The sequence below is a fragment of the Triturus cristatus genome, chromosome 6 (genome assembly GCF_964204655.1).
Source record: "Triturus cristatus chromosome 6, aTriCri1.1, whole genome shotgun sequence".
In the NCBI taxonomy this organism is placed as follows: domain Eukaryota; kingdom Metazoa; phylum Chordata; class Amphibia; order Caudata; family Salamandridae; genus Triturus; species Triturus cristatus.
The window spans coordinates 1,784,556,503-1,784,581,072 of NC_140589.1; the positions used below are offsets into that span (position 1 = coordinate 1,784,556,503).

The following is a 24,570-nucleotide window of genomic DNA, read 5'->3' on the forward strand; positions in this document are numbered from 1 at the left end:
GTGGAGCTGCATACAGTGGAATAGTGGAGAGTGTGTTGGCGTACAGTGTAGTGGCATACTGTGATGTAGTGTAGACTGGAGTGCCATACAGTTGAGCAGCATACAGTGGAACAGCAGACAGTAGAGTGGTGTTCAATGTAGTGACCTCCAGTGGAGTATATTAGAGTGGCATACAGAGGAATAGCATACAGCAGAGTGGTATACAGTGGAATAGCATAGAGCACAGTGGCACACAGTGGGGTGTTGTAGAGTGGACTGGGGTACAGTGGAGTGTGGTACAGTGTAGTAGCATACACTGGAATAGCGTAGAGAGGAGTGGCGTACAGTGGAGTGGCATGTATAAGTTGTGGTGTACAGTGGAATAGCTTACACTGGAGTGGGTAGAGTGGAGCGGTGCAGAGTGGAAAGAAATAGAGTGCAATAGTATAGAGTTGTGTAGAATGTAGTGGCGGACAGTGGAGTGTTGTAGGGTGGAATACCGTAGAGTGGAGTGTTGTAGAGTGTAGCGGGGTAAAGTGTAATGGGGTAAACTGTAGTGGCGTACAGTGTAATAGTGAGGATGTGCATAAGAGTCAATTTCTGAATGGGGCTGACTCAAATGGGTGGGTGTGAGTATGTGCACATGTGTGTGCTTGTGGATGGGTGGGTGTGAGTGTGTGTGCTTGTGAACAATGGGGTGAGTGTGTGTGTGTGTGAGCTTGTGGATGGGTGGGTCTGAGTATGGGTGCTTGTGAATTGGTGAGTGTGAGAGTGTGTGAGTATGTGTGTATGCATACTTGCTTGTGGGTGGGTGGGCATGTGTGCATGCATATGTGCTTGTAAATGGGTGGGTGTGAGTGCGTGAGTATGTGTGCATGCATGTGTGCTTGTGAATTGGTGGGTGTGAGTGCATGTGAGTATGTGTGCATGCATGTGTGCTTGTGAATTTGTGGGTGTGAGTGTAATGTATGCATGCGTGTGTGCTTGTGAATGGGTGGGTGTGAGTTCGTGAGTATTTGTGCATGCATGTGTGATTGTGAATGGATGGGTGTGAGTGCATGTGAGTATGTGTGCATGCATGTGTGCTTGTGAATTTGTGGATGTGAGAATGTGTGAATATGCATGTGTGTATGCTTGTGTGACAAGACCCCACAACTTGAATAAACAGGGTTCCGCCAATGTTTTATATGGAACCCATTGGTACGGGTGCATGCCCTTACAACAAGCATTTTAAAGCTCTGTGGGGGAAAAGCTAGAGGGAAAGGGCGAGAGGGTAGACTGAACCAGGAGTGAGCAGAAGAAACAGCATCACAACACTGAGACAAATGAAACGAAAAGTGATTCCATTTGTATAGCATATCTTCAAAGTGGTTCCTCTCATCACTGTGCAAACCCCCACGAGGTCGGGCTTAGCTGGGGGTCTGCCACTTTAAGGTTGGCGGGGGTCAATCGCTCGCAGCGGGGGCTCCGCTTGGGGGCGCGGATCTCACAAACTCACATTTTTCATATAAATCATTAATCGTTCCTCTTGTTGCGGAAACACATTAGTGTTTATGACATGATGCCCTCGCTCCCCATGGCATAAACAACATATGAAGTGAAGTATTAACTGACAAAACGCATTAGCTTCACAGCAGTAGCCTGGCAGGGGCGCCCCTCCCCCCTCCGTTCGGGGAATCAGCTTCCCGTGCAGTGATGCCTGGTCCTGAGTCTGTCTGCTGTTTCTATTGAGAGGACGCTTCTTGGTGGGTTTCAGCTGGAATCTGGGCGCTGCCATGTTGTGTCGTGATAGGGGTGTCCGACAGAGGTCCTGCTTTAACCTGCGGGAGAACTTCAAGGTCCCAAAAGTGTACTTAGTCTTACAGTGAAACTTTAACAGGTGTGACCTGCTTTTCCTACTTGAACCCTGATCCATCGTGGTTGGCCTGTAATCAGAACTAGGTCTTGTAAACCGCTAAATGAAGTTCTTTCTGTGTGCCACTTTGTTTTTTCTTGCCTGTATACTTTACAAAAATCATATCTCTGGTCCCCCTTATCAGATTTTTTTCATCTTGATGTCTTTTTTCCTTTTTTATCTTTCCTGTATTTTTTTTTTTGTCTGGAAATGATCTTGTGTTATTCCCTAAACTTTGAATTGTTGGCAGTGCTTGAATGTGAGACATTTCTTTGGGGAATGGCATGCTGTTGGAGCAATCCTAGCTTCAGCACAGATTTTAACTGTGTTTTGACATATGTACTTACAGAGGCCATAAACCCAAGTTGAGTTTATTGGGGTACCCCCCTCTCAAATTAATAACCCAAATTGTGACAACTAGTTTCTTTTTTTGTTAGTCAGATGTGGTTGCTAGGTATATGATAGACTGTGTTTAGCACCCACCTCCTTTTAGCAGTAGCCATCTTGCAGGCACGTGTTGCGTGGGAAGGCAGTGCACTTCGAAGTTGTGGATTTTTGGTTGCTTCCCTTATTACAGCAAGTGCCTAAAATCAGTTTGTGTGAATTGATTGTATAGAACGTAAACTAAAGGACACATGTTCAATCTTAGATTACAGATGTTGTAATAGGTTTGACACTTGTACTGTAAACACTCCTTGCCTGGCAAAGCTAACTTGTGTAACACGCTTCCCAGCAAGGTGCACATATATATATAACATTCTGTGTAAATACAGTGGCATAACTACAAATACCGCCCCCCCTACAGAATGTGATAAGGGGGCCCTGAATATCCCATACCGCACAGATAATCATTAGCCTGAGGTGAGTTGGGGTCCCTTGAATTGTTTGGGGTTTATGGCCTCTGTAAGTACATTTGTTTCAATGTCTTTTCTCCTGGAAATGCAAAGTCACAAACATTGGTGCAACTCTACATTTATTAAGATTTTTTGAGTGAATTTGCCTGACACTTTAAAAAAGTGACATGCTACAACGTATATTACCTTCCAGCAGATGGGTCTATTGCAGTGCCATGTTTCAACATTATATCTTTAAAAAAATATTCTATTGGTTCATATTTCCCCGTTGTCAGTATTTTTTTAATAACAAATTTTATTGGGTTTTAACAATATATCCGGGCTAAGCCGACAAGTAGTTTTTGATTGTGAGTTTGTTGGGCCTAATACTCGTCCAGTAGCGGTTCCCTAAATATTTTGCTCTTTCCTCCTGAGTTGTGTGGCCTTAGGGCTCTGGGCCCTTTCCCACTGTAAGTGCAGTGTGAAAGTGCACGCACACTTCCTACGCGTGTTAAGAAGTGGTGCTAAACATGGGGCAGGTCTAGCATTGCAGACTCGCCTGCGTGCACATGTACCCATGCTGATTGTAGACCGGTGTCCAGCGTGCCATTGCAGGCCGAGGCGCCCACTTGCAGAGTGTGCTTTTAAACGTGTCCAACCTGCCATGGCAGGCCTCTGATAGCTCTATTCCGCATGCGCTCAGGCTGTCCTCTCGTAACCACTGACCATCCTGAGGGGCCCTTGCACTTCCACTCAGAGTGGAAGGTGAAGGGCCGTGCAGGTACACACGTGTGTGCCCTGCCCGGGTAAAATGGAATACCGATGCGTTTTTCCCTACCTATGAGGCTCGCTCTTCGCATAGGATAATACGGGGAAGTGGTTGAGCGTACTTGCCGCTGCAATAGTGGATTGCAGTGGCGCAGCCTCATGATGTTTCTTATCAGTGGATTCGCAATGGCAAACACTTTCCAGTGGTGCAGGTGGACTTGGCATAGCTCGCTGAGAAATGGCACTTATATAAACGTGGACATTTCTATGCTCCAAACTCTTTATGTGCAATGGTGCGTGCCGCCGGTCAACTGCAGAGTCCGGGGAAGCACATCTGGGCATTCCTCAGCGACGGCCATAAACCATTGGGCATGCAACTGGAACGGGCGACCTCTGCCATTTGCGGGCCTGGCGGAATAGACGGGAGGAAGGGGTTATGACATTTAGCCTCTGGAGCCAGATCATGGCCCCCCCATAAAGATAGAGAACTGCATTCCGTGGCGTCATGGCAGAGAGGATGGAAATGTAGGTGAGACATATGTGGTTCAAATGAATACCCTTTGAACCCCCCAACTTCAAAGGCCCACTACAGTATAACTACTGGTGCAACCCTCTTTCAAGGGAGAGATCTGCTTGTGGGGACGCATGACCATAGAACCTGGAATGCGTTGGCATACTGCCAGATGAAATATGTTGTGCACAAGGAGGATACTGCCATTGGAAAGGCTCGCCTGCCCTTTCTGAATAGTGGCTTACCTGGGCCGACTACCTGCTGAAATGTGACACCCTGAAGTGGGCTCCCCAAGGGCCAGTTGGCTGACCCACTGTTCGTTTGGAGATCTCAGCTACAAAGATCTCCTATGAGGCACCCACAGCCTCTACCGGTGACATCTGGAGAGCGGTGCCCTCTAAGTGCCCACATCGCATTCTGAATTCCAATGGAATTCACGGTGGGAGCTTGGAACTAAGAATAGTGACTGGAAATCAGAGTGCCCACTACGAAGCTGCTTAAATCCTGCCCGCATCTCAGGTGAATGACCCATGAACTGCGGGGACTGCGGAACACATAAGTGTCTTGTTGTTGGTGAGCGGATTCACGTGTTGCGGGATCCAAAGTGGTCCCCTATGTTGATTGTGCTGCATATCTCTTGTGCATCATGGCGACTGCATGCTCACTGCATGTGGTGTCCGATTCACCGGGTGTGTCCCTCTTGTACCAGTTGCAGTGTCACATTCTACCTTGTGAGATATTGCTGAACTGGTACCTGTGGGTGTGACCGGCATCGTCTGATAGAACCTACATCAACGGGCACCAAACAGAGTGCCTCATTTCCAGGGAGGTATGAAATTTGCAACTCGTTGTTGCTTGACCTGAAGTGTCTGGTGTGACCCATCTCATTGCACGCTAGACCTTGTGCCCAGATTGCCTGGGTATGAACCTGATCAACATGTACCAGACTGGGTGCCTCCCCAGGCCGAGAGGTTCCCCCTGTGTTATTCCCCATTCATCGCTTGTGTCCTTTCTGGCCCGATCATGGTGGACCAACTGCCCTCTCCTCACCTGGCCACTCTCGATGACATCTTGGTGCCAGGTAGGAGTGAGAGTGAGTGACTAGGCTGGAGGGATGCCTCTGAGAAAGTTTGGGAGCAGGTCAAAAGACTGAGTGACCCCCCATGTGCTTTGCAGAACTGGGCTGGTGCTGGAAGGCTCAGATGGACCCCTGTATGTAACCAGTTATTACCCTCAGCCTGCTTCTGCTTTGCAACCTGTTGGAGAACTTCCAGAGTGGCGCCAAAACCCCTGTGTTTACGTCTGTCTCTTGTTTACTCTTGCTACCTATACCCACCTGCTTTCCGGGGAACCCAGACTACGCGTGACCTCGGCCACATGCGGCCTAGTATCCGGAGGAAGGACCTGGTGATCTTCCCTTTGGGGGATATGGGACAGTAGGAGGGAGAGGGTTGGAGAGAGACTTGGGGCCATGGGGCAGCGTGCTATCCTTTGACCTTCTGGGTATCAGTTACATCTCATTATGGTGGTGTGTGGGTGTCCCAAACGGACCAAGTTGGTACCTGCCACACCATGTAGCGGTGCAGATTGAGTGTGTGTTAGGCACAGTCTGTGGATCGCCTGTGATTCTGGACACTGGCCGGCTGTGTTAGTTTATGCGTTGATTTCTTGCCAAAAGTACCTTATATTGGTTTTACCCACGTGGCCCCAATCCGTGGTGCTGCTAAAAAATCCTTGTATGCACATATTTTTGATGTTGTAGCCCAGGGTCCACCGTATAACTGTGTGATATTGAATTATTTGAATTGGGGGGTGGGCTTGGGGATGACAATGTATCGCACCGCATAAGGGTGCTGTGGGGTTTAGAATAGAAATTGTCCCATGTGTGCATATCATCAATATCTTATCAACATGATTGGGCCTAGTACTGCTAGTAATATTGCCAAGTGTGATTTATGCCCAGAAATACATGATATTCATGTTGCATTGATTAATGTGTGTGTTAAATATACACAATATTTACCTATGCCCTGTGTGAAGTCTCTCTTTTGTGATGTGCCGTGTATTTACTGTGGTTGAGTGCTGTGCCTTTGCTTTATATATTGCCTCTGTGTTTAGCCTGACTGCTCAGTGCCAAGCTTCCTTAGTGTGAACGCAGGTTGTACAGTGTGTGTAATCACCTGCCCTCGATGGGAGCAGTGTATTCTGCCTGGTTGGGGCATCCCTTTAGCCAACCAGAAAGTGCTGGTTCCAACATTTGGTGGCAGCGGTGCGTCAGGACTTGCATTTGCACAGCTTCACACGGTGAATTATTGCGCACCACAACTTCACGTAAGAAAAGTGTTCCTTTGTTTCCTAAGGTGTCCCTGAAGGGGACAGCTGGAGAGTGGTAACTTGTGTTCCTCAGTAATCTCTACTTCTACTGGTGTGCTAACATGTCTTAGGGCCTACCTGAGGTAGAGTTTGGATGAGCTGGAAACCTATACGGCCCAGCTAAAGGATGTCTGTCAGGCAAAAGGGGTGGCTTGCAAGGGAAGAGCCAAAAAGGTGGAGTTGCAGAGGGCAATAAGTGCCTGGCCAGATGCCCATCCCAAATGAGAAGTGACTAAGGAGGGAGAAGCGGAATATGGGGAACAGTCTGAGCAGGGTCAGGGGCACTGTTATGGACAACTGATGGAGGGGGTGGACCCTCTTTCCCCCCCGCCAGTGCCAGCATAACCTCAAGGAGCCTGTCCTCCGAGGGGCTGGAGGACAGTTGGGAAGAAAGGAAGCTGAAGTTAGAACTTGCCAGTTCTGCCAAGGAGCAGGCCCTAGCCCTTGCTAAATTAGAAAAAGATCAGGCCGTGGCTAGATTGGACCAGGAGCAAGCTCTACCGGAAAAGAGACTAGCCATGGAAGGGGAAAAATGGCCCATGAGCTTAGCCGCCGAGAGTTGGACATTGGAGCCCTACAAATAGGGTACAACAACGGTAATGGTGGCAGCGCCCCTGCAGTGCCTAGCAGCGAGAATAAGGATTAAATCCTCAAAGATGTGTTACAGGATTACCAGGTAGGGGACAGCATCGATAAATGGTTGGCAGTCTACGAGGTGATTTTGAAGGTACACCGGGTCCCAGAAGAGAACTGGGGAGAAAGTATTTGGTGGTACATGCCCCCGTAGGGAGGGACACCCTCCTGACACTGGATTTTGGGGGACCAGACTTGTTACCCATCTAGGAAGACCATGTTGGTCAGTACATTTGGACTGACCCCAGAAAAATACTGACGAGGTTTATGGCCAGCCTAAGCTGGTCACCCAGAAATGGGTAGACTTCTTAGACTATGCGAGTAAGGCACTGGAGGGTTGGGTGTTGGGCATTAAGGTTAAGGATTATGAAGGTTTGTACAATATGGTCTTGAGGAAGCAGTTTCTCAAGACCTGTTTTACCGAGCTGCATTGAGAGCAAGCTGGTGGATTTCTGGAAGCTTGCTGAAGAAGCGGACCTCTGGGCTAGTACCAGAGCGTCCAGAAGGGGGGGGGGCAGGGTCCCCACCAAAAGAAGGAGGGGGTGACAAAAAGAAGGAGTCTTCGGACAAGCCTCACAAACCTTCCCTGGGGAAAGGGTCCGGCCCGAATCCCCAGTCTGGCCCCTCAAAGAAGACTCACCCGAAGAAGAATCTGCCGCCGAAGACCCCTTAGTATTACGAGTATGGACATTACAAGGGAGATCTTAAGTGTCTAAAATGAGGGCCTCTGCCCGCTGGAGGAAGGGCTCCAGAGGTGGTGAGCATAGTAATGGGGGAGGAGGTGGCCACAGGTGATGGAGTTTGGTGGTGTTCCTCTAGTGTTCCTGGGCGACAGTGAAATGGTTCCCAGGATCTATGTGTCTGATAATACAACAAACCATAGGCAAATAGTCACCATCAATGGGCAGAGGGTGGAAGCTCTTAGAGATACAGGGGCCAGCATGACTATGGTAAGGAGTCAGCTGGTCTGCCCAGAGCAGGTAATTACCCAACCCTTCCACCAGGTGCTGGTGGCTAACAGAGAGGGTCATTTCCCGGTGGCCCAGGTGCCATTTGGTGGGGGGGTGGGCCTGTTGAAGGTTGCTGTGAGTCCCCCCCATGCCAGTGGCTTTTCCGTTGGGTAATGACATGGAGCACACTATCTGGAAGGAAGTGGAGCTCCAGGCTCATGTGGAGATGTTGGGTTTACCCGAATGGATCTGTGCTATCACACGGTTCATGCTACCCGAGAAGGGAGTCAAAAAAGGCAGGAGCCTGGGACAATGGCCCAGCGCTCTGCTAATAAGGGGAGAGAACAAAGACGGGGGAAACTCACCTCAAAATGTTCCTCTGCTGAGACAGATGGGGAACTGGCTGAAGCCACCCCAGAGTCTACTGAAGAGGATATTACTTCTCCTGGAGCCCTTCCTGAGCTTGCCTGTTGGCAAGTGGAAGGAGGACCCACTAGGGAGGAGTTCTCTAGGGCACAGAGAGAGTGCCCCACCTTCGAGGGCCTGAGTCGGCAAGCCGAAGCGTAAGCAGCCGAAGGTGAATCCCGGACTCATCACCTTTACTGGGAGGACAACCTTCTGTACAGTGAGTCCAAGGCTTCTTGCCAGGGGACCTACAGGGCCCTGGTGGTACCCCAGTGTTATAGGTCTTTCATATTAGAATTGGCCCCTGACATTTCCCTGGCAGAATATTTGGGCCAGGACAAAATATTCGCCTGGCTTGGTCCTCACTTTTATTGGCCCAGATTCAGGGTGTTCTCAGATGCATTCTGCAGGACCTGTGTGACCTGCCAGGCAAGTGGCAAGACTGGGCAGAAGCTTTAAGCTACCCTTCACCCCTTGCCCATCGTTGCCAGCCCCTTTGGAGGGGTGGGCATCGATATCATAAAAACTATGAACCCCTAGACAGCCGCAGGGCATAGGTTAATCCTGGTTCTGGTGGATCATGCTACTTAGTACCTAGAGGCGATCCTTCTGAGGACCAACCATAACTGCACTGGCGGTGGCAAAGGCTATGATGGAAATTTTTCCCCGAGTGGTATTCCCCAAGGAGGTGGTGTCCGATAGGGGCACAAACTTTTTCTGCATACGTGCAGGCTATGTGGAAGGAGTGTGGAGTGACATATAACTTCTCCACTCCTTACCACCCCCAAACTAATGGGCTTGTGGAGAGATTCAACAAGACACTGAAAGGCATGATCAGAGGCCTACCAGAGGCTCTGAGGAAAAAGTGGGATGTCCTCTTACTGTGCCTGTTGTTTGCCTGCCGGGAGGTCCCTCAGAAGGGAGTGGGGTTTAGCCCCTTCAAACTCCTATTCAGGCACTCGGTCAGGGGACCTCTGAGTTTGGTCACGGAGGGCTGGGAGCAGACTCCCAAAAGAATTACCCAGGATGTAGTAAGCTATATGCTGGCCTTCCAGAGCTAAATGTGCAGGTTGTGGAAGCCAGCCACCCACAACTTAGAAGCCAGCCAAAATGTTATGGATGAGTGGTATTATAGGAATGTCCTTCTTCTGGAGTTGTGACCTGGACAAAAAGTGTGGGTGGTGGAGGCGGTGGAGCCGGGGGCCCCCCAGGACCAATGGACAGGGCCCTATGAGGTGTCTTAGAGGAAGGGGAACACCACCTACCCCGTGGATCTCAAGACCCCCAGGAAGGCTGCAGGTACTTCACATCAGTCACCTCAAGCCACACTTTGAGAGGTCTGAGGTCACCATGCTAATGGTGGCAGATGGGGAGGCATAAGAGGAGAGTGAACCTCTCCCTGACCTCTTAGACACTAAGGGGATAGATGGGCCAGTGTAAGTAGTAAACCTGTCCCCCACCCTAACTCCTGACCAGCCGAGGGGCAGCCACCGAGTGTTGGGGCAGTTTCCCTCTCTGTTCTCTCTTATCCCAGGGACTACCCACCTGTTCATGATGTGGACACAGGCGCCAACATCCGTCAAGAGCAAATCTTACAGGTTGTCTGATAAGGTGAGGTCTAGCATCAAGGCGAAGGTGTCTCAATGCTAGAATTGGGGGTCATCAAGCCCTCTAGTAGCCCCTGGTCCAGTTGGTACCAAAAACCGCCCTGATGGGTACCACACCTGAACTAAGGTTCTTTGTGGACTATAAGGAGCTGAACTCTGTGACCCGAATGGATGCCCATCCAATTCTGCGGGCAAATGAGTTGATCGAAAGGTTGGGTGCGGCCCAGTATTAAAGTGCCTTCGACCTCCCCTCCAGGTTTTGGCAAATTGCCCTCACTGAGCGAACCGAGGAAAAAACTGCGTTCTCCACTCTTGAAGGGCATTATCAGTTCAGTTCCACGCCTTAGGGCTCAAGAATGCCTCTCCACCTTCCAGAGGCTGGTGAACCAGGTCCTTGCTGGTATAGAGGCCTTCTCAGCAGTGTATCTAGATGACATTGCCGTCTTCATTACCAGCTGGGAAGATCATCTGTTTCACTTCCAGGAAGTACTTCAGGCCCTGCAGCAAGCAGGCGTGACTATCAAGTCCAGTAAGTGCCAGATAGGACAAGGATCTGTGGTATACTAGGGTCATCGGGTGGGCCGGGGTAAGGTGCAACCCCTCCAGGCCAAGGTGGGAGTCATCCGGGCCTGGGAGCCCCCAAAAATGCAAACGGTCATCAAAGCATTCTTGGGCTCGCCGGGTACTACCGGAAGTTCATCAAGGGATATGGCACCAATTTGACCCCATTGATGAAGCTGACTTCAAATAGGCAGCCCAGGAATGTAATATGGACCGAGGCCTGCCAAACAGCGCTTGACTCCCCAAAATAGGCCATTTGCACAGCTCCTGTGCTCCGGGCCCCTGAATTCTCTTGGGAGCTCATTGTTAAGACGGATGCCTCTGAACATGGTATCGGCGGTACCGTCCCAGCTGAACGAGGGGGGTCTAGACACATTGCTGCTGAGATAAGCGTGACTGCAACACAAACAAATGATAAAAAAAGTAACCTGGGCAAATTAAAAAAAAAGTTAGGAAGGGTCTTATGTGGGAAGAAGAAACAGGGACGGGTTTGGAGAAGAACCAGGATGTTGGCGGGTGGCGTAAAAGATTTTTTTAAAGCCCTGTGATGCAGCCAGCGTTGACCGCGTCATAGCGTTTTATAGTACATAATTTGCAGCACGAGCAGCGGAGAGACACTAATTAAATGTATTTAATCTGTGCTTAGTCCATGCACTGCTGCAAGAAAAGAAAGTGACGCATAGGCAGTGCTGCCCCAATCAGAAGGCAGCAAAGAAGAATGACAACACAGCAAATGAAGTGTAAGTAATCTACAGAACACAAGAGTCTCGCTAACTCTGGCAGGCGCAGCCTAAAAGGGACTACCTCGCAGATGAGCTGCTCATCTCATATGTCCCTAGCCCACCCGGAACCAAAACCGGGTCAGACCCGTGATTAGGAAACATCACAAAGAAAACTCCCCCATGCCAGCAGTTTCTTCACACTGCTCCAGAATCTGGAACAAGTCTCCTTTGACCCTTTTGTATACTCTGTCTTTCTTATTATGGACTAAGTACAACATCTTTAGAACCCTAGCATGTTAACACTGACTTCACTTGGAAAGTTGTTAACATTTCTTAGTATTTTAAATATTTGCTTTTTTAAAGGTTTGTATTAACTATAAAATATGACTATTCTCTCTGTCACTCACTGAGGCCTCGCACTCTGAGGAACCGCTGGGTACCAGGGGACATCTGTCTGCTAGAACACACCCTGTCTTCTGCCCCCTGGACTCTGGAAGGGTGTATGTATTTTCCTGTTTGCTTCTTCTGGAATCAATGCTTGTTTGACTCTGTAGTGCTCTGTTGCTGTCGAGATTTTGTGTCATGACATAGAAATCCGCCAAACGAATTAATAAGTGATTAAATAAAAAACGTTCCTTTTGTCGTTAACAAAGGGAAGCACGGTGTGATGTAAATGTGTTTCCAAAAGAGTGCGGAGTGACTCCGCTGAGGGCCAAAGAAAGTGAAGGCAGCAGCCAACAGGCCAGCTGTAGTCGCGTGCAGCCCTCGCGGCCAATGAAACTGTGCGACAGGCAAAGGGCTTCGTTCCCAAAGAGGCAAAGGTTGTGACCCCTGTTCGAAGACAGGAAGTGGCGTCCATCATTAAAGTGGGTAGAAAGGCCCCGCCCACGCCTCTTCGAGTGTGAGCAGGGTAACGCCTGACACTCTTGACATTAAAAATGTGCACCCGTCATTACAAAACATGCTTGATAAGCTGCTTGCCCAGCGATCCCAGCCGGCATTTCTTCTTTTTATACAGCCCAGAACCAATGATCTGTCACTGGGCTATAAATTTCAAACATTTACTGGCCAAAGCTGCTCTTGCTTTATCTTGTGTCAGCTACAATTTGATAGACTACCGCGCCAGCAGCGGAACGCCAGCTTCCTCTGCCCGGTCCATTAATCTACGCGCCCCTCCCCAGCCCTCCTTGCCCCCTCTGCAGTTATAAATTAAGGGATGGAAGAAAAACTGCTAGACAGAGGTTCGACCCCTGCTGTGCCCTCCCCCCCCCCCACCCCCCCCTCCACATCATGAGACTTACCACATCTATCAGCTGCGCGATGGACAGGCCGAATTTGACAATGACCACGTCCGTGATGTTGGGCACTGGCCGGGCCCAGCGGTTGTAGCCGGAGAAGAGGCGCTTGAAGAGGCGCTCCTCGGCGTGGGAGCGGGTCCGTTCGGCGCTCGACACTGGGGGAGGGGAATGAAGCAGAGGAGAATCAGACAGGGTCTTTCCTTGTTTTGTTGTTTCTGTTTCTTGGCATAACATAGAAATAACAACTGCCCTTGATTGTTTTTAACAAGAGTTGAGGAACACACTATGCAAAAATATACCTCTGTTATACATTAGGGATAAATATACGAAATAAAGGACCCCCAACTGTACTGAAATGGAAAATAACTATTTAGAGGCTGCAAGTCAGTTTCTTTGATGAGGTTGTGCGATTTCTCTGTGATTTGCCGCGTCTTGGATATAAGTACATGGGTTGGGGTGGATCAGTGACAGAATATCTGATGCACAAATATAGCGTAGACACAACGCCGTGTCAAGAATATCGAGGACAAGTTTATCGAGAAGGCGAGTGGAAATAGGTAAGTACAGATTTACTATTCTCAACTCCAGAGCTACATATCTTGAAGATATATATATATATTACCTACTGGCGGTCGCCAGTAGGTAGTTATAGTTAGGACCCCTTTTCCATAGGAAATCCGCAACATTCTATTTTGAATAACTTTGGCGCCGGTCGACGAATCCTCGCGAATTTTTCAAAATAGGTGGGGCGCTATACTCCGCTCCTACCCTGAAAGTCTCGGGGGGATTCGTCAAGCGGGGGCTGAGATAAAAGGGGGGTCCCAAAACGCGTTTTTCCCATGCAGTTTTCCATAGGACCTTTAGACAGGGCTACAGCCCGAACGGCTGAACAGATTTACTTGAAATTTGGCAGAGAGGTAGTCCTCAGGTCAAGGAAGTGCCTTTTGTAGGTTTGGTGTAAATCTGTTCGGTAGAATCTGAGAAAATAGCCTTTAAATCAATATATATATCTGAGCCAGCTTACGGTGCGCTTACGGTACGCTTACCGTACGTGTACGGTGTCGTGCGCGAGCGCGATTCTGATTGGCTCTTAGATCTTAGTAAACATTCGAATCGGCCGAAACCAGGAAGCGGCGTCCGCCATTTTGTCTCTCGCACTGAGAGTGATTTTTAAAATATGAAGCCCAAAAACATGTAAAGGGGCTGTTTTGACAACTCCCACCCACATAGCCATGGTGATGGAGTCCCCAAAGATCCACCAAGAGCAAAAACGGAATTTTTATTTGTTCGGCAATTTCGCCGATTACGCGTACCGTACGCGTACGGTAAAAAAATTGAAATAAAAAAAACACTATCCACACTCACCCCACCCCCTGAGCTTTTGGTGGCCGAAGGCCACCAAATGTACAGGGCATATTGCTGGTGATAACAAACTAAATATTGTAAACATGGAATTATAAATTCGAAATAAAAAAAACACTATCCACACTGACCCCACCCCCTGTGCTTTTGGTGGCCGAAGGCCACCAAATGTACAGGGCTTATTAAAGTTGATAAAAACCGTGCACGGAACGAACTGCGTTAAGTGGGCGCGCACGCCACGAATGGCGTAAAGTAACTTAGCATTTAAAAAACCGTACAAATTCACTGAAAAAACCATAGGTTTCACACACGTTATAGTTAGGAATTAGCATTTAAAAAACCTTGCAAATTCACTGAAAAAACCATAGGTTTCACACATGTTATAGTTAGCGGAAATTTTACTGATAAAAAACCAGTGAAATTGCCCCGTTATAGTTAGTGCTGGCAACTATAACTCACGTGACCGCAATCTTCTGCTGATGACATATGTGTCTTTATGAAAAAAAAATATTTGTAATATATGTATAGCTAAAAATGTATGGAAGAAGACATGGGCAAATAAGTGTCTAAATACAGTATTAGCATCAGCAGAGGATTGCGGTCGCGTGAGTTATAGTTGCCAGCACTAACTATAACGGGGCAATTTCACTGGTTTTTTATCAGTAAAATTTCCGCTAACTATAACATGTGTGAAACCTATGGTTTTTTCAGTGAATATATATATATATATGGACAAGGTGCATATATGTAGAGTTATATACAGTAAAACTTTACTGACCTACACAATATTCTTGTCCTTGATTTTTTTTTTGGCACAATATTCTGTCCGGCGATATTTGTGTTTCCAATATTTTGTCCAATTCCCGGTTGGGGTACAGTATGATTTATAATCCACCAGGCTCTCCTGCCGTGGACTTTCCATCACCCGGGAAGGGGTTTGGTTTACTCAAGAACTTTTTTTAGCACACTTACCCGTGCTATACTTGGCTGCCTGGCACAAACCAGCACATTACAAAACACATACATAAATAAACCACACCCCCTCAATTTAAAACCCTTTAACTTTTATTCATATATATATATTAGGTTTGTTCTATACATTTAGAGAAACTTGTCAGCCTGCTTTAGAGTCCACTATTGCCAGCTTAATGGGTTGAGGTCGGTCTGTGAGGTCGGTGTTGCACGTAAAACAACATAGTGGCAATGAGGTCATTGTACTAGTGTCACTGGCATAACAAAACTTGAGGGGGCCCCCCTGCAAGGTATGTGGAAGGCCCCCCTCCGGACTCAATCAGGAGCTCTCTGGCCAGAGTACTGTGCTGAGGGATGGAGCTTTGGGCCCCCCTGCACTGCCGGGGCTGCGGGGGCCTGTGTTACGCCATTGACTATTGCGCATGTGATGTAAGTAAGATAGCAGGGTATACATTTTCTGTGGGTTCCTCATCTAATAATGTATGGAACGTGAAAATGTTGTTGGGTTAAGAAGTTCCCTAGGGAGGGCATGACTTGTTTCTGCTTCATGAATGGCACAACTGTGCCCCGGATATGGTGCTTCTGCACCCAAGGGCCCTACCACCATGCTTGACCTGCTTGAAGCTTGGTGTAATGGCAGGACGTGGCAGAGCATGATGGTATGGACTGGGCAGGATGGGGGAGACAGTCTCTTTAAGGAGATTGCTGACCGGTGGGATAAGACATCAAAAGTGGAGAACATCCCAAGCTGCTTCTTCTGACCACTGAGTTTATCTCGTGGGAGACAAAACTGTTACAACCTAATAGAACTCCTGGGTTCTTTACTTTAAGGTCGGCCTGCTTTCAGATGACCTGTACCATGCTGTCCTTTGTGACCCTCTTCTGGGCCAAAACCAGCACAGGCTGTAGAATCTACATTTGATTTCCTTCCAGTATAAAGCGTAATCGTGACATCACACTATGCACTGTTGCACTATGATGCAAAGGTGTGTGCGTGGTACAAGACACCAAGAGTGGTCCAGCACAGGGGGAGAGGGGAACAGCACCTATTCAAAGACCTGCCAGAGACTCGGGCATGATCATGATCTTGGTAGACAGGGTTACTCGGTCTCAAACCGGGTTGGATATCCTGTCCACCTTTTTACGATTCCATCATATCCTATGGAACTTGTTAAACGGCGGACGGGATATCCAACGCGTTTGTGATGGAGTATCCCATCCGCCAAGATCTAATACAGGCCCCAGGTCTGTGGGACATCTGACATCAGCCGGCTGACTTTAGGGCATTAATGTCCAGTCAGCAGGACAGCGGTGAGCTGTAAGGGTCATTCCTGCGCACTCACAAAACAGGAGGGTGAAGAAGGAGCTTCACAGCCACACCTGTCCCATGGTCCTGTCCCATTTTTTTGAACAGGCAAGAATGGTCCTTACATCTGGCGCTGGTGCCGCCTCATAGGGCAACTCCCTGGTTAGTGTGAGTGTTTTTTTATTTTGGGGAATCTGCCTGTTTTGAGGAGTGGCCTTGAGGCTCTCTCGGGACCCCCAACGCTTGTCTAATGCATGCCTTATACTCTTCTATGGACTGTGCAAACTGTCCTGCATTTAAAGACTGGTGCACATCAGCTTTATTCACATTTGCTTTTGTGTAGCAGTGTTGGAGGGTTGGCACTTCGTACCTTGCTTTACCTCTGCACACATGGAATACGCGCCACAGAGATGATGGATGAACTGCAGAAGCTGGGAGCAGGGGGCGGTGGTTGCCTTTCTGTGTTTCTGAGCTGTGCTGCCTGCTGCGTTTATTTGGAATGATATGTGTGCACTTTTCACTGGCAGATGCGTAGAGAGCAGCTCATCTGTGCACGGAGCCTGCTCACTTGCTCAAGGTAGGACCCCTGGGCCGTGTGTGTCTTTCTGGTGTCTGAGTGCACACATGATCTTGGGAATCTAGGAGTTAATGCATGTTTTGCTAACAGCAAAGCTCGGGAACACAAAGCTGCATTTCCAGCCCTGAGTTTTCGAGCTCCTCGGCCTGGAGCCCGCGCCCTAACTCAAGTTCATGTTTGCTTCGAAGATGCCAAACAGAAGGGCACAGGCCCCTGCTGCGCTGGTGCCAAGCAGATAATGGCATCATGATATTTGTATGCAGGGCTGGCTTTTGGCACTGGTGAGCCGGGCCCTGGCCTGTGGCGCCTAGATTTAGGAAAGTGCACAGAGGGGATCTCACCAGCTGCTTTACATCATGTTTTTCCATCCTCCATTGCAGCTCATCTTCTCAAAAATATCTATACAATCTAATTGTTTTGTTCCTTTCCTTTCTCTAAGCCCTTTTTGCCTCCTCTCATTGGCTGTCACTGGAGGTGGGCAACCCACCTAAAGCTTGAGGCCGGCTTGGGCCAGATGCCTTGGTCTGGCTCAGCTCAAGGCCATATTGGAACCTGAGCCCAAAACGAGCCGAGGTTTCACAGGAAGAAATGTGGCGTAGTGGCTAGAGCTGCTGACCCTGCCACATTGGGAGCTAGGTTCGAAACCTGGCCATGGCTCAACTAAGATCCTGTCAATCAAGGGCAACACTCTTAATTTCCCTTCGCCGAAAATGTATAACGTGTTCTGGGTCTTTTGTGAAGTGGTCTTATGTCCACGGGCCAGGTTTGTTCTATGAAGAACTTCAAAAAGATTCCTCCCACACTCGAACCTTCTATCCCAAGAATTGCAGACCATGCATTCAACTTTGATATGAGAAAGAGATATCCGTCTAGTGTCGGAATTGTACGGTGAGAAACCAGAAAACATGGGATCAATCATGGTTACCCCACTTGACCAAACTGTGTGATCCCAGGCAAATACTTTACTTCACCAAATCTCTTTTTTTTCGTTACCACATACGAGTTGCGAGCGCTCGCTAAATGTGCTCTGTAGGATTTTACCCCTAAATTACTCTTAATTACAAAAGTGGAAGTAATCACGCCATTATTTGTAATTCAACGTCAAAGAGTAGCGCAGAATTGCTGAAACTACTCCAGCATAATTGAAATTCCACCAGGCCTAATCCTGTCCCCTCTACCGATGGGACTCCTCTTGACACCTCACAAGTACCCTCTTTTGTGCTGTGGGGCTTTGCCAATGCAAAGGTACATTCGCAGCTCAACGCGCATGCAGTTTTGGGATAAAGCACAAAGCGAGCTCTATCTGCCAACTCAGCAATGCGGCCCATAAGGTTTCGAGGTTGATTAGAACCATTGGCCCCACATATGTGCCCTTTTTCCGCCTACTCTTTAGGGATATAGCCTATATGTTCTCTAGCCTTTTCCGAACTTGCTCGTTACTATTGCTACCTTGCCTCACTTCTAGTCCATCCCAAATTCATTCACTCTTTTGTCTCTTTTTAAAGAGTCAGTTACCTGCAAACTCTTAAAAACCAGAGATATGACCTTGGCCGGCTCCACTTTGAAGTTTCCCCACTCTGAAGTTTTCCTTTCTGATATTTTGTCTCTGCTGTATGCCCGACCCTCTTATGCTCAATGCTGTTCTTACTTCACAATAGATTTTGTGTCCTCGATTTTTAATTCATCATCATACGAGGAAACAAACCGAACAGACCTCTGACGTGCAGGAATCTGGGCGCCATCTTGGTGACCTTTCCAGGTGGTCCTGCAGGTTTCAATTATGCAGTATCTGAACCTGATGCTACCAGGCAATCAGTAGCCATCGCTCTGGTGCCCTGCAGCCCATGCTCGGAGCATAAATAAGTAATGGGCTTATTTGACTGAAATAACTTAGTTAAGACACCACAAGTGATTCTGCCTCCAACCCATTCATTTAGTTGTCTGTATCTTCAAAACAATAAATAAATCTTCTTAAAATTTGACAGTCTGATTTTTTTTTTTTCAATCTCCTTTGAATCTGCAACATTCGTGAACGCTGGACAATAGACGGATCCCAAAAACTGGTAATTCAAACAGTTTTTCAGAGGTTTCATCATACGGAACCGAAAAAAACAGGCCCAGGCGGTAGAGTAATTTTGAGGGTTTTTTTCTCCTAAAGGCATGTGGGCTTCATTATTTTTTTCATATATATTTATGGAGAGCCAATAAATGAAACGCGAGAAAACTGGTAAATATACATTGCTTAAAAATATAAAACATTAGAAAGTAAACATTGAAAAAGAAGGCAACTGAGAGTTCGGATGCAAAATGAATACTGTTAAAAATTAAATTAATAAAAATATGTATGTTCCAAATATTTTATGTAATAGGAAGTATACTGAAATATATATTTTAAAAAGACATCATCTGATGCTCTGAACGCAATGTGCATCAAAATTGAAAGTTTATTTCCATGACTGCAAAAAAATGGAATCAATTCAAGTCATACAGGTGAATATAACACTCTCCATTCTCACTTAAATTCTAACAGAGGGACAGCATATAAACTACAGGTCCAGTGAAACTGTGCAAGAATTTAACAAATAGAAAACAAACTTGTCTTCGATTGGGTTGCCAAATAATGCTATACCCTAAGCTCCTTCCATACTTCCCACAAGTCCACGTTACATCTGCAGCTCCTCAATCAAGACAACAAGAATTGGCAATTCCAGTAGGCCTGGTTTTAAAGAAATGTATGGCAATGTGGCTTATTACAAGTAAATAGCATGGGAATGGGTATGTATTTTTCTGGAAGCAAAGAATGGTAGAATCATACTGGATAAGGTTAAAAGCTCAGGTGACTGTGGAAATGTCAAGCCAGACCTAAACATCCATGTAGGTTAATGACTGCCCAACTGCGATCTTGCTGCTTCCGGAGAAAGACACCATGAATGTTCTAGTTATCTAAGAGACTCTTGTAGCTTTCAATGACGTGTGTGTGCCCCTAAAGTTCAAGCTCAGGTGGCTGGAGAAATAAACACAATTATTATGGCTTGGCTTGACAGCACAGCTGTCGCAAGACAACTATATGAGGAACACTAGAAAGGGGCTTTGGCTCCGCCTACTCTTTGGGAGTCAGGAGTACATGTTATGATTGGGCAGGAGTTGTGTGCTTCCACACAAATAGTGCTTGCCCCCCACACATCTGTGATAACATGTGGGTGGAGCCAAAGGCCCTCTCTAGTGTTCCTCATATAATTGTCCTGCGACAGCTGCGCTGTCAAGCCAGATCACAAAAACCATGAGCATAGCACAGAAGAACAGGGTTGTCCAACAGGAATACATGCACATTTTAACTCCTCCAATGTGACTGACAAGGGTATGTTTGCCAGTGCCTTATATATGCAGCCGCGTGTTCCACCAGTCTGAGTTGGTACTTCAGATGGAGCATGAGATGACCTATTTCATCCAGGAGCGGGCAAGGATTGCCCTTCTTTGCAAGTTGCGCAGAGCCACTGTGTCAGGGTCCACACACGAGTCAGACCACGGTCACGCCCATATTTCTCAAGAAAAGGGACATTAGTCAAAACCTACACAATCCTTAGCAAGTGGGGAAGGGAATAGACCCTATGGAAGAAGGTACAGTGGTGGCGAGGCATTCGCAACAGTCTAGACAGCATAACAGACATCCAAAGACAGACACTTCCAGGTTACCTTGATCACTTCCACTGTAACTAGGCAGAAGAGTGTTTCAAGCGAAACATTGCATGGTGCAGATGACTAGCAGTGTTTTTGGCTTTGCGCTGCACTGAAGTTTACAGCTAGCTTTGTGGCCCTCACCTTTCTTTTTTGTTCCCTTTCTTGTTCCCCTTCATTTAGCCTTTACTTGTTTACTTTGTTTTCTCCCTTCTTCGTTCCTCTGCCTCATCCCTGGAAACTAAGGATATTGACTGCTGGTGAATCAATGACTTGTTCTGGTGTCCTGAAGCTACAGACTGGATTCCTGGTCAGTCTGGGGCTCGCAACGGCATCTCTCCACCAAGAGATTGGTAAGCCAAAGTATGAATCCACCTTTGCAAAAGTTGTCTTAAAACTGCTATACTGGTTAATGATGTTATACTGTTACCTTTTTGCGGGTTGACACACATGGCCCATTGACAATTTCATCTGGTGTTGGTGTTGACGACGATTCCAACCCACTGAACAGAGGACTCGAGTTCAGGTTTTACCTCCTACCATTCATAGGCCATCTGGTCTCAAACCACTAAATTGGCCTGACTGTCAATAAATGCAAACATGCACACACACATTTACACGCACACAAACTAGAGGTAGGCGAGCCACTGAAGGCTAGAGCCGGGCTTGAGCCAGAGGCCTGGCTCTGGCTCAGCTCGAGGTCTTCTGGGACCCTCAAGCTCAAAAGGAGCTGAGCTTTCATCTGGCCTCTGCCTGCCACCCGCACTCTACCCTCATGCACCAATAATTAAAAGCCAAAGAAATTGATGTTGAAAAGAAGGAGCTGAAAAGGGATTAAAAGAACTAGTCCTCTAGCAGCTGAGTTGCATGATCTACATAAACACAGATAATCTCTGACCAATCCTGGCTGCCCCACTTGACCAAATTGTATTATCCTAGGCAAATATTTAATTTCACTGAACCTCCTTTCTCCTTATTTTCTTTATCCTCTTATCTGAGAGCACCTCCAAAGACAAGAGTTGAGAATGTGCGCTGTACAAACACATTTTGTGTTTGATTTGATAACCTATAATGTTGCTCCAATGAAACTGATCAGTAGGGAGAGGTCACGAAGGGGGGTAATTCTGAGGGTGTGGGGGAAGTGGGTGAGTAGGAGGGAAGGGTTAGTGGGGGTTGGTAAAAGGTTGGGTAAGAGGGGAACATATTAAAAAATTGAAATGTTGCTCGGTTAGCGGTCTCCATTCATTTTGGTTATGAGTCAGTCAGTACAACCTTGCCAACCGCATGAGGAATTTATCCTGGTGTGTGAAAGATGTTCGCTCAAATATTAAACTTCACAGCATACCGGAAGAAGTTTAGCACATGCCTCTGGAGACAGAGGCAGCCGGCACAGATGAGTGGAGAGGGGGTGACGAGGGTGGGGGGCCGAGGGGTTTAAAAAAAAGAACAATATACCTGATTGCCGCGTCCCTCCTTGTCTCTCCTGTTTCCTCTCTTCAGGCTGGAACAGGGAAGCAGGAATCACCCGGCTCTCAGACTCCTCATAGCCAATCACAACGCTGCAATCCAACGTTGTGATTGGTCTGAGTGCCGTTGTTCGGTGCTCAGCCAGGGACTAGGGGCATGGGCATGTTCGCCGCCCAGGCTGTAATTCAGCCTGTGTGGTGAACATGCAAAGTGCGCATGCATGTTTGGCTGGCCTGAGACAGCTGGCCAAGCATTCATGCGCACTTGGAGTGGGCAAACCACTCCCCCACTGCCCTGCTGTGAGAGCAGAGTAGCCCCGCCCACAGTGCTGCTGCAGCAGGGAAACATAAAATGATAATAACAACCAGTTCTTATCATTTTATGTTTCTTTTATGTACACTGCTAAAAAGCAGGTGGGTGACGCTGCTCTGCCTTAGCGGAGGTGCCGCCTCTGGAGATCTTTTAACTCTAGGAAACCAATCAGACTACACACCGCCGTGTGGGGGGAGCAACATGAAGGGCGTGGGTGCACGTGAGCGCTGTGAGGATCTGTTGTGGAGAGCAATGCAGGATTCGGAGAAGAGATGCACTGGGCGTCCGAAAAAGCGGGAACAGGTGGGGGAAGAAACACGGAGGGCGGGGTTGGGAGCAACATGGGTGTCATGGAGTGGGGAGGGCAGGGAGTGGGGATTAGAAGCAACAGGTGACAGAGCAGGAGGGCGCGGGTTGGGGAATTAACAAGGAGTAATCAGAAGGACTAGAAGCAACACAGAGGTCAGCGGTGGGGAAGAGAAGCAACAAAGGAGAGAGAAACTTGCAGTCAACAGGAGAGAAACACATGAGCAAGAATGCAACTGTGGGAGAATACGAGAGCTGATGCAACACGTAGGAGGGCGGGGAGAAACATAGCGGCCAAAGAGTGCAGCACGGAGTGCAGGGGGAGAGAAGTGCATGAGGGCGACGCCAGGAAAATACTTGCACCTTTGTCGAGTGCATAACCAAAAAGAACAAGCATTTACAATGCAATGGTCTCCGCATTGTCAAAGTTAGAGCTATTGGTATTGCTCATGACATTGGCCTACTGCTCTCTCCTCTAAAATGTCAGACTTCTGGGAACCTGGATTCCAACAGCAAGAACAGTATTCACCCTCTGTTGCTCCCGTGCATCTACTCCACCTCACAACTTCACTCTTGTATGCGAGTGAACACATTGAGAAACACTAATAACTTAGCAGTTGTTAAGAGCCCTTTTACCTTACAAGACAGGCTTTCGGCAGTTTTGAAGACTTTAAATATTTCCTGAATACAGTCATCTTGTCAAAATGATATGCCTTTGAATTCAAGTAGAAGAATACGATACAGGGACAAGAGTACTCCACCGCACGAGGAACTAGCCTTTCCGGTTAGAAAATCACAACTTGGAGCACTTGTAAGTACAACAAACTGAGGGCGATTCTAAGTGAAGTTACATATTACAATTACACACCCCAGTGGCTGGCTCACACTTCTCCTAGAAACATACACCCTGAGCCTGCTAGCAAAAGAGGCTGAAATAAGATATAAAGCGCTAGAAAACAGCCACAGTCGCACAGTGGTGTAACGAAAGTTTGAGACCCTCACCCGCCGCAATGCACACAGAGGGGCCCCACTCCGCATTTTATCCGGAGGCCGCAGACCGTAGTTCTGTTCTGAGAGCCCCCCCCTTGAGCTGGACCCCCCGCACTCCGGGAGATGCGGGGGCCTGTGTTACGCCCCTGCAGTCGCACAGGGAAGGGAGATTCCACAGAACGCTAAATAGAAGCGAGACTACTTTCTAGCACAATATGGAATTCCAGTCAGCAACACAAAAGACAGACAACTGTGATCGAATACAGTGTCTGCAATCACCGACCGGAGATTACAAGGGGTCAAAACACACAGACTTGGGAGGCAGAACCAGAAGCGATTTGTCAGCTATGTGACTTGGGACTTGTGGGAACCGGATGTACTTCCTCATACACTGCTCTATTAGGAAAGGCTGGTGCGTAATGGAACCCGAGGCTATACCAATGGCAGCACAGCGCAAAACCGATCTCAGTTACTACAGCACAGGAAACTCGCCTACAGGTTCAATGGCGAGCTTTGCAGCCTGCAGGAAAAGACCCGTAGAGTGATCACACATATCCTTGAGAAAAAAAGATTACAACACCCGATGAATCAGTAAAGCTTTGGCAACGCCTACACACTCACAATCCATGCCCCTGCAGCTCTGTTGCACTGTACACAAACAGATCTGGGCAGTTTGAAAGAACTCTCAGCACTTAGGCTTTCACTTTTTATGTCTAATGCGAAGTGCTTCTTTTGGGATATCCTTACAAAACGTTAGTGGTATGGTAAAAAGACCACATCCCTGGACGCAGAGCCGCAGTGCACATTTTGTTTTCCAATCCACACTTTGCAGTACCTCCAGGATTGGTGCACTAGTTGCAAGCCCCGGGGAAACAAAGACAAGAAAACAACTAGCCTTGCCCCCGTATCCTCCCCAGGCGGCCTCACGCCCCCTCCCCTCTAAGGTTTCACAGCAGACCTCTCTGCCGTCTGACCGCGGCCCCTCCCCCCTGGTAGGCCCCAGTACTCACTCAGGCTCCAGCGCGGGCCGCTTCCTGGCCGCCGGCAGACTCCATGGAGCGCACCGTCA

General features: G+C 48.0%; 1 protein-coding gene across 1 annotated transcript in view; it reads right to left on the minus strand.

Moving 5' to 3' along the window:
* The window catches only part of CHRNA2 (cholinergic receptor nicotinic alpha 2 subunit), a 144,688-nt gene that overhangs the window by 51,150 nt on the left and 68,968 nt on the right, over nt 1-24,570 (minus strand). Inside the window, exon 3 of the mRNA XM_085613107.1 lies at nt 12,538-12,689. Coding sequence (XP_085469233.1) covers nt 12,538-12,689 — 152 coding nt within the window. The remainder of the gene's footprint in view (nt 1-12,537; nt 12,690-24,570) is intronic.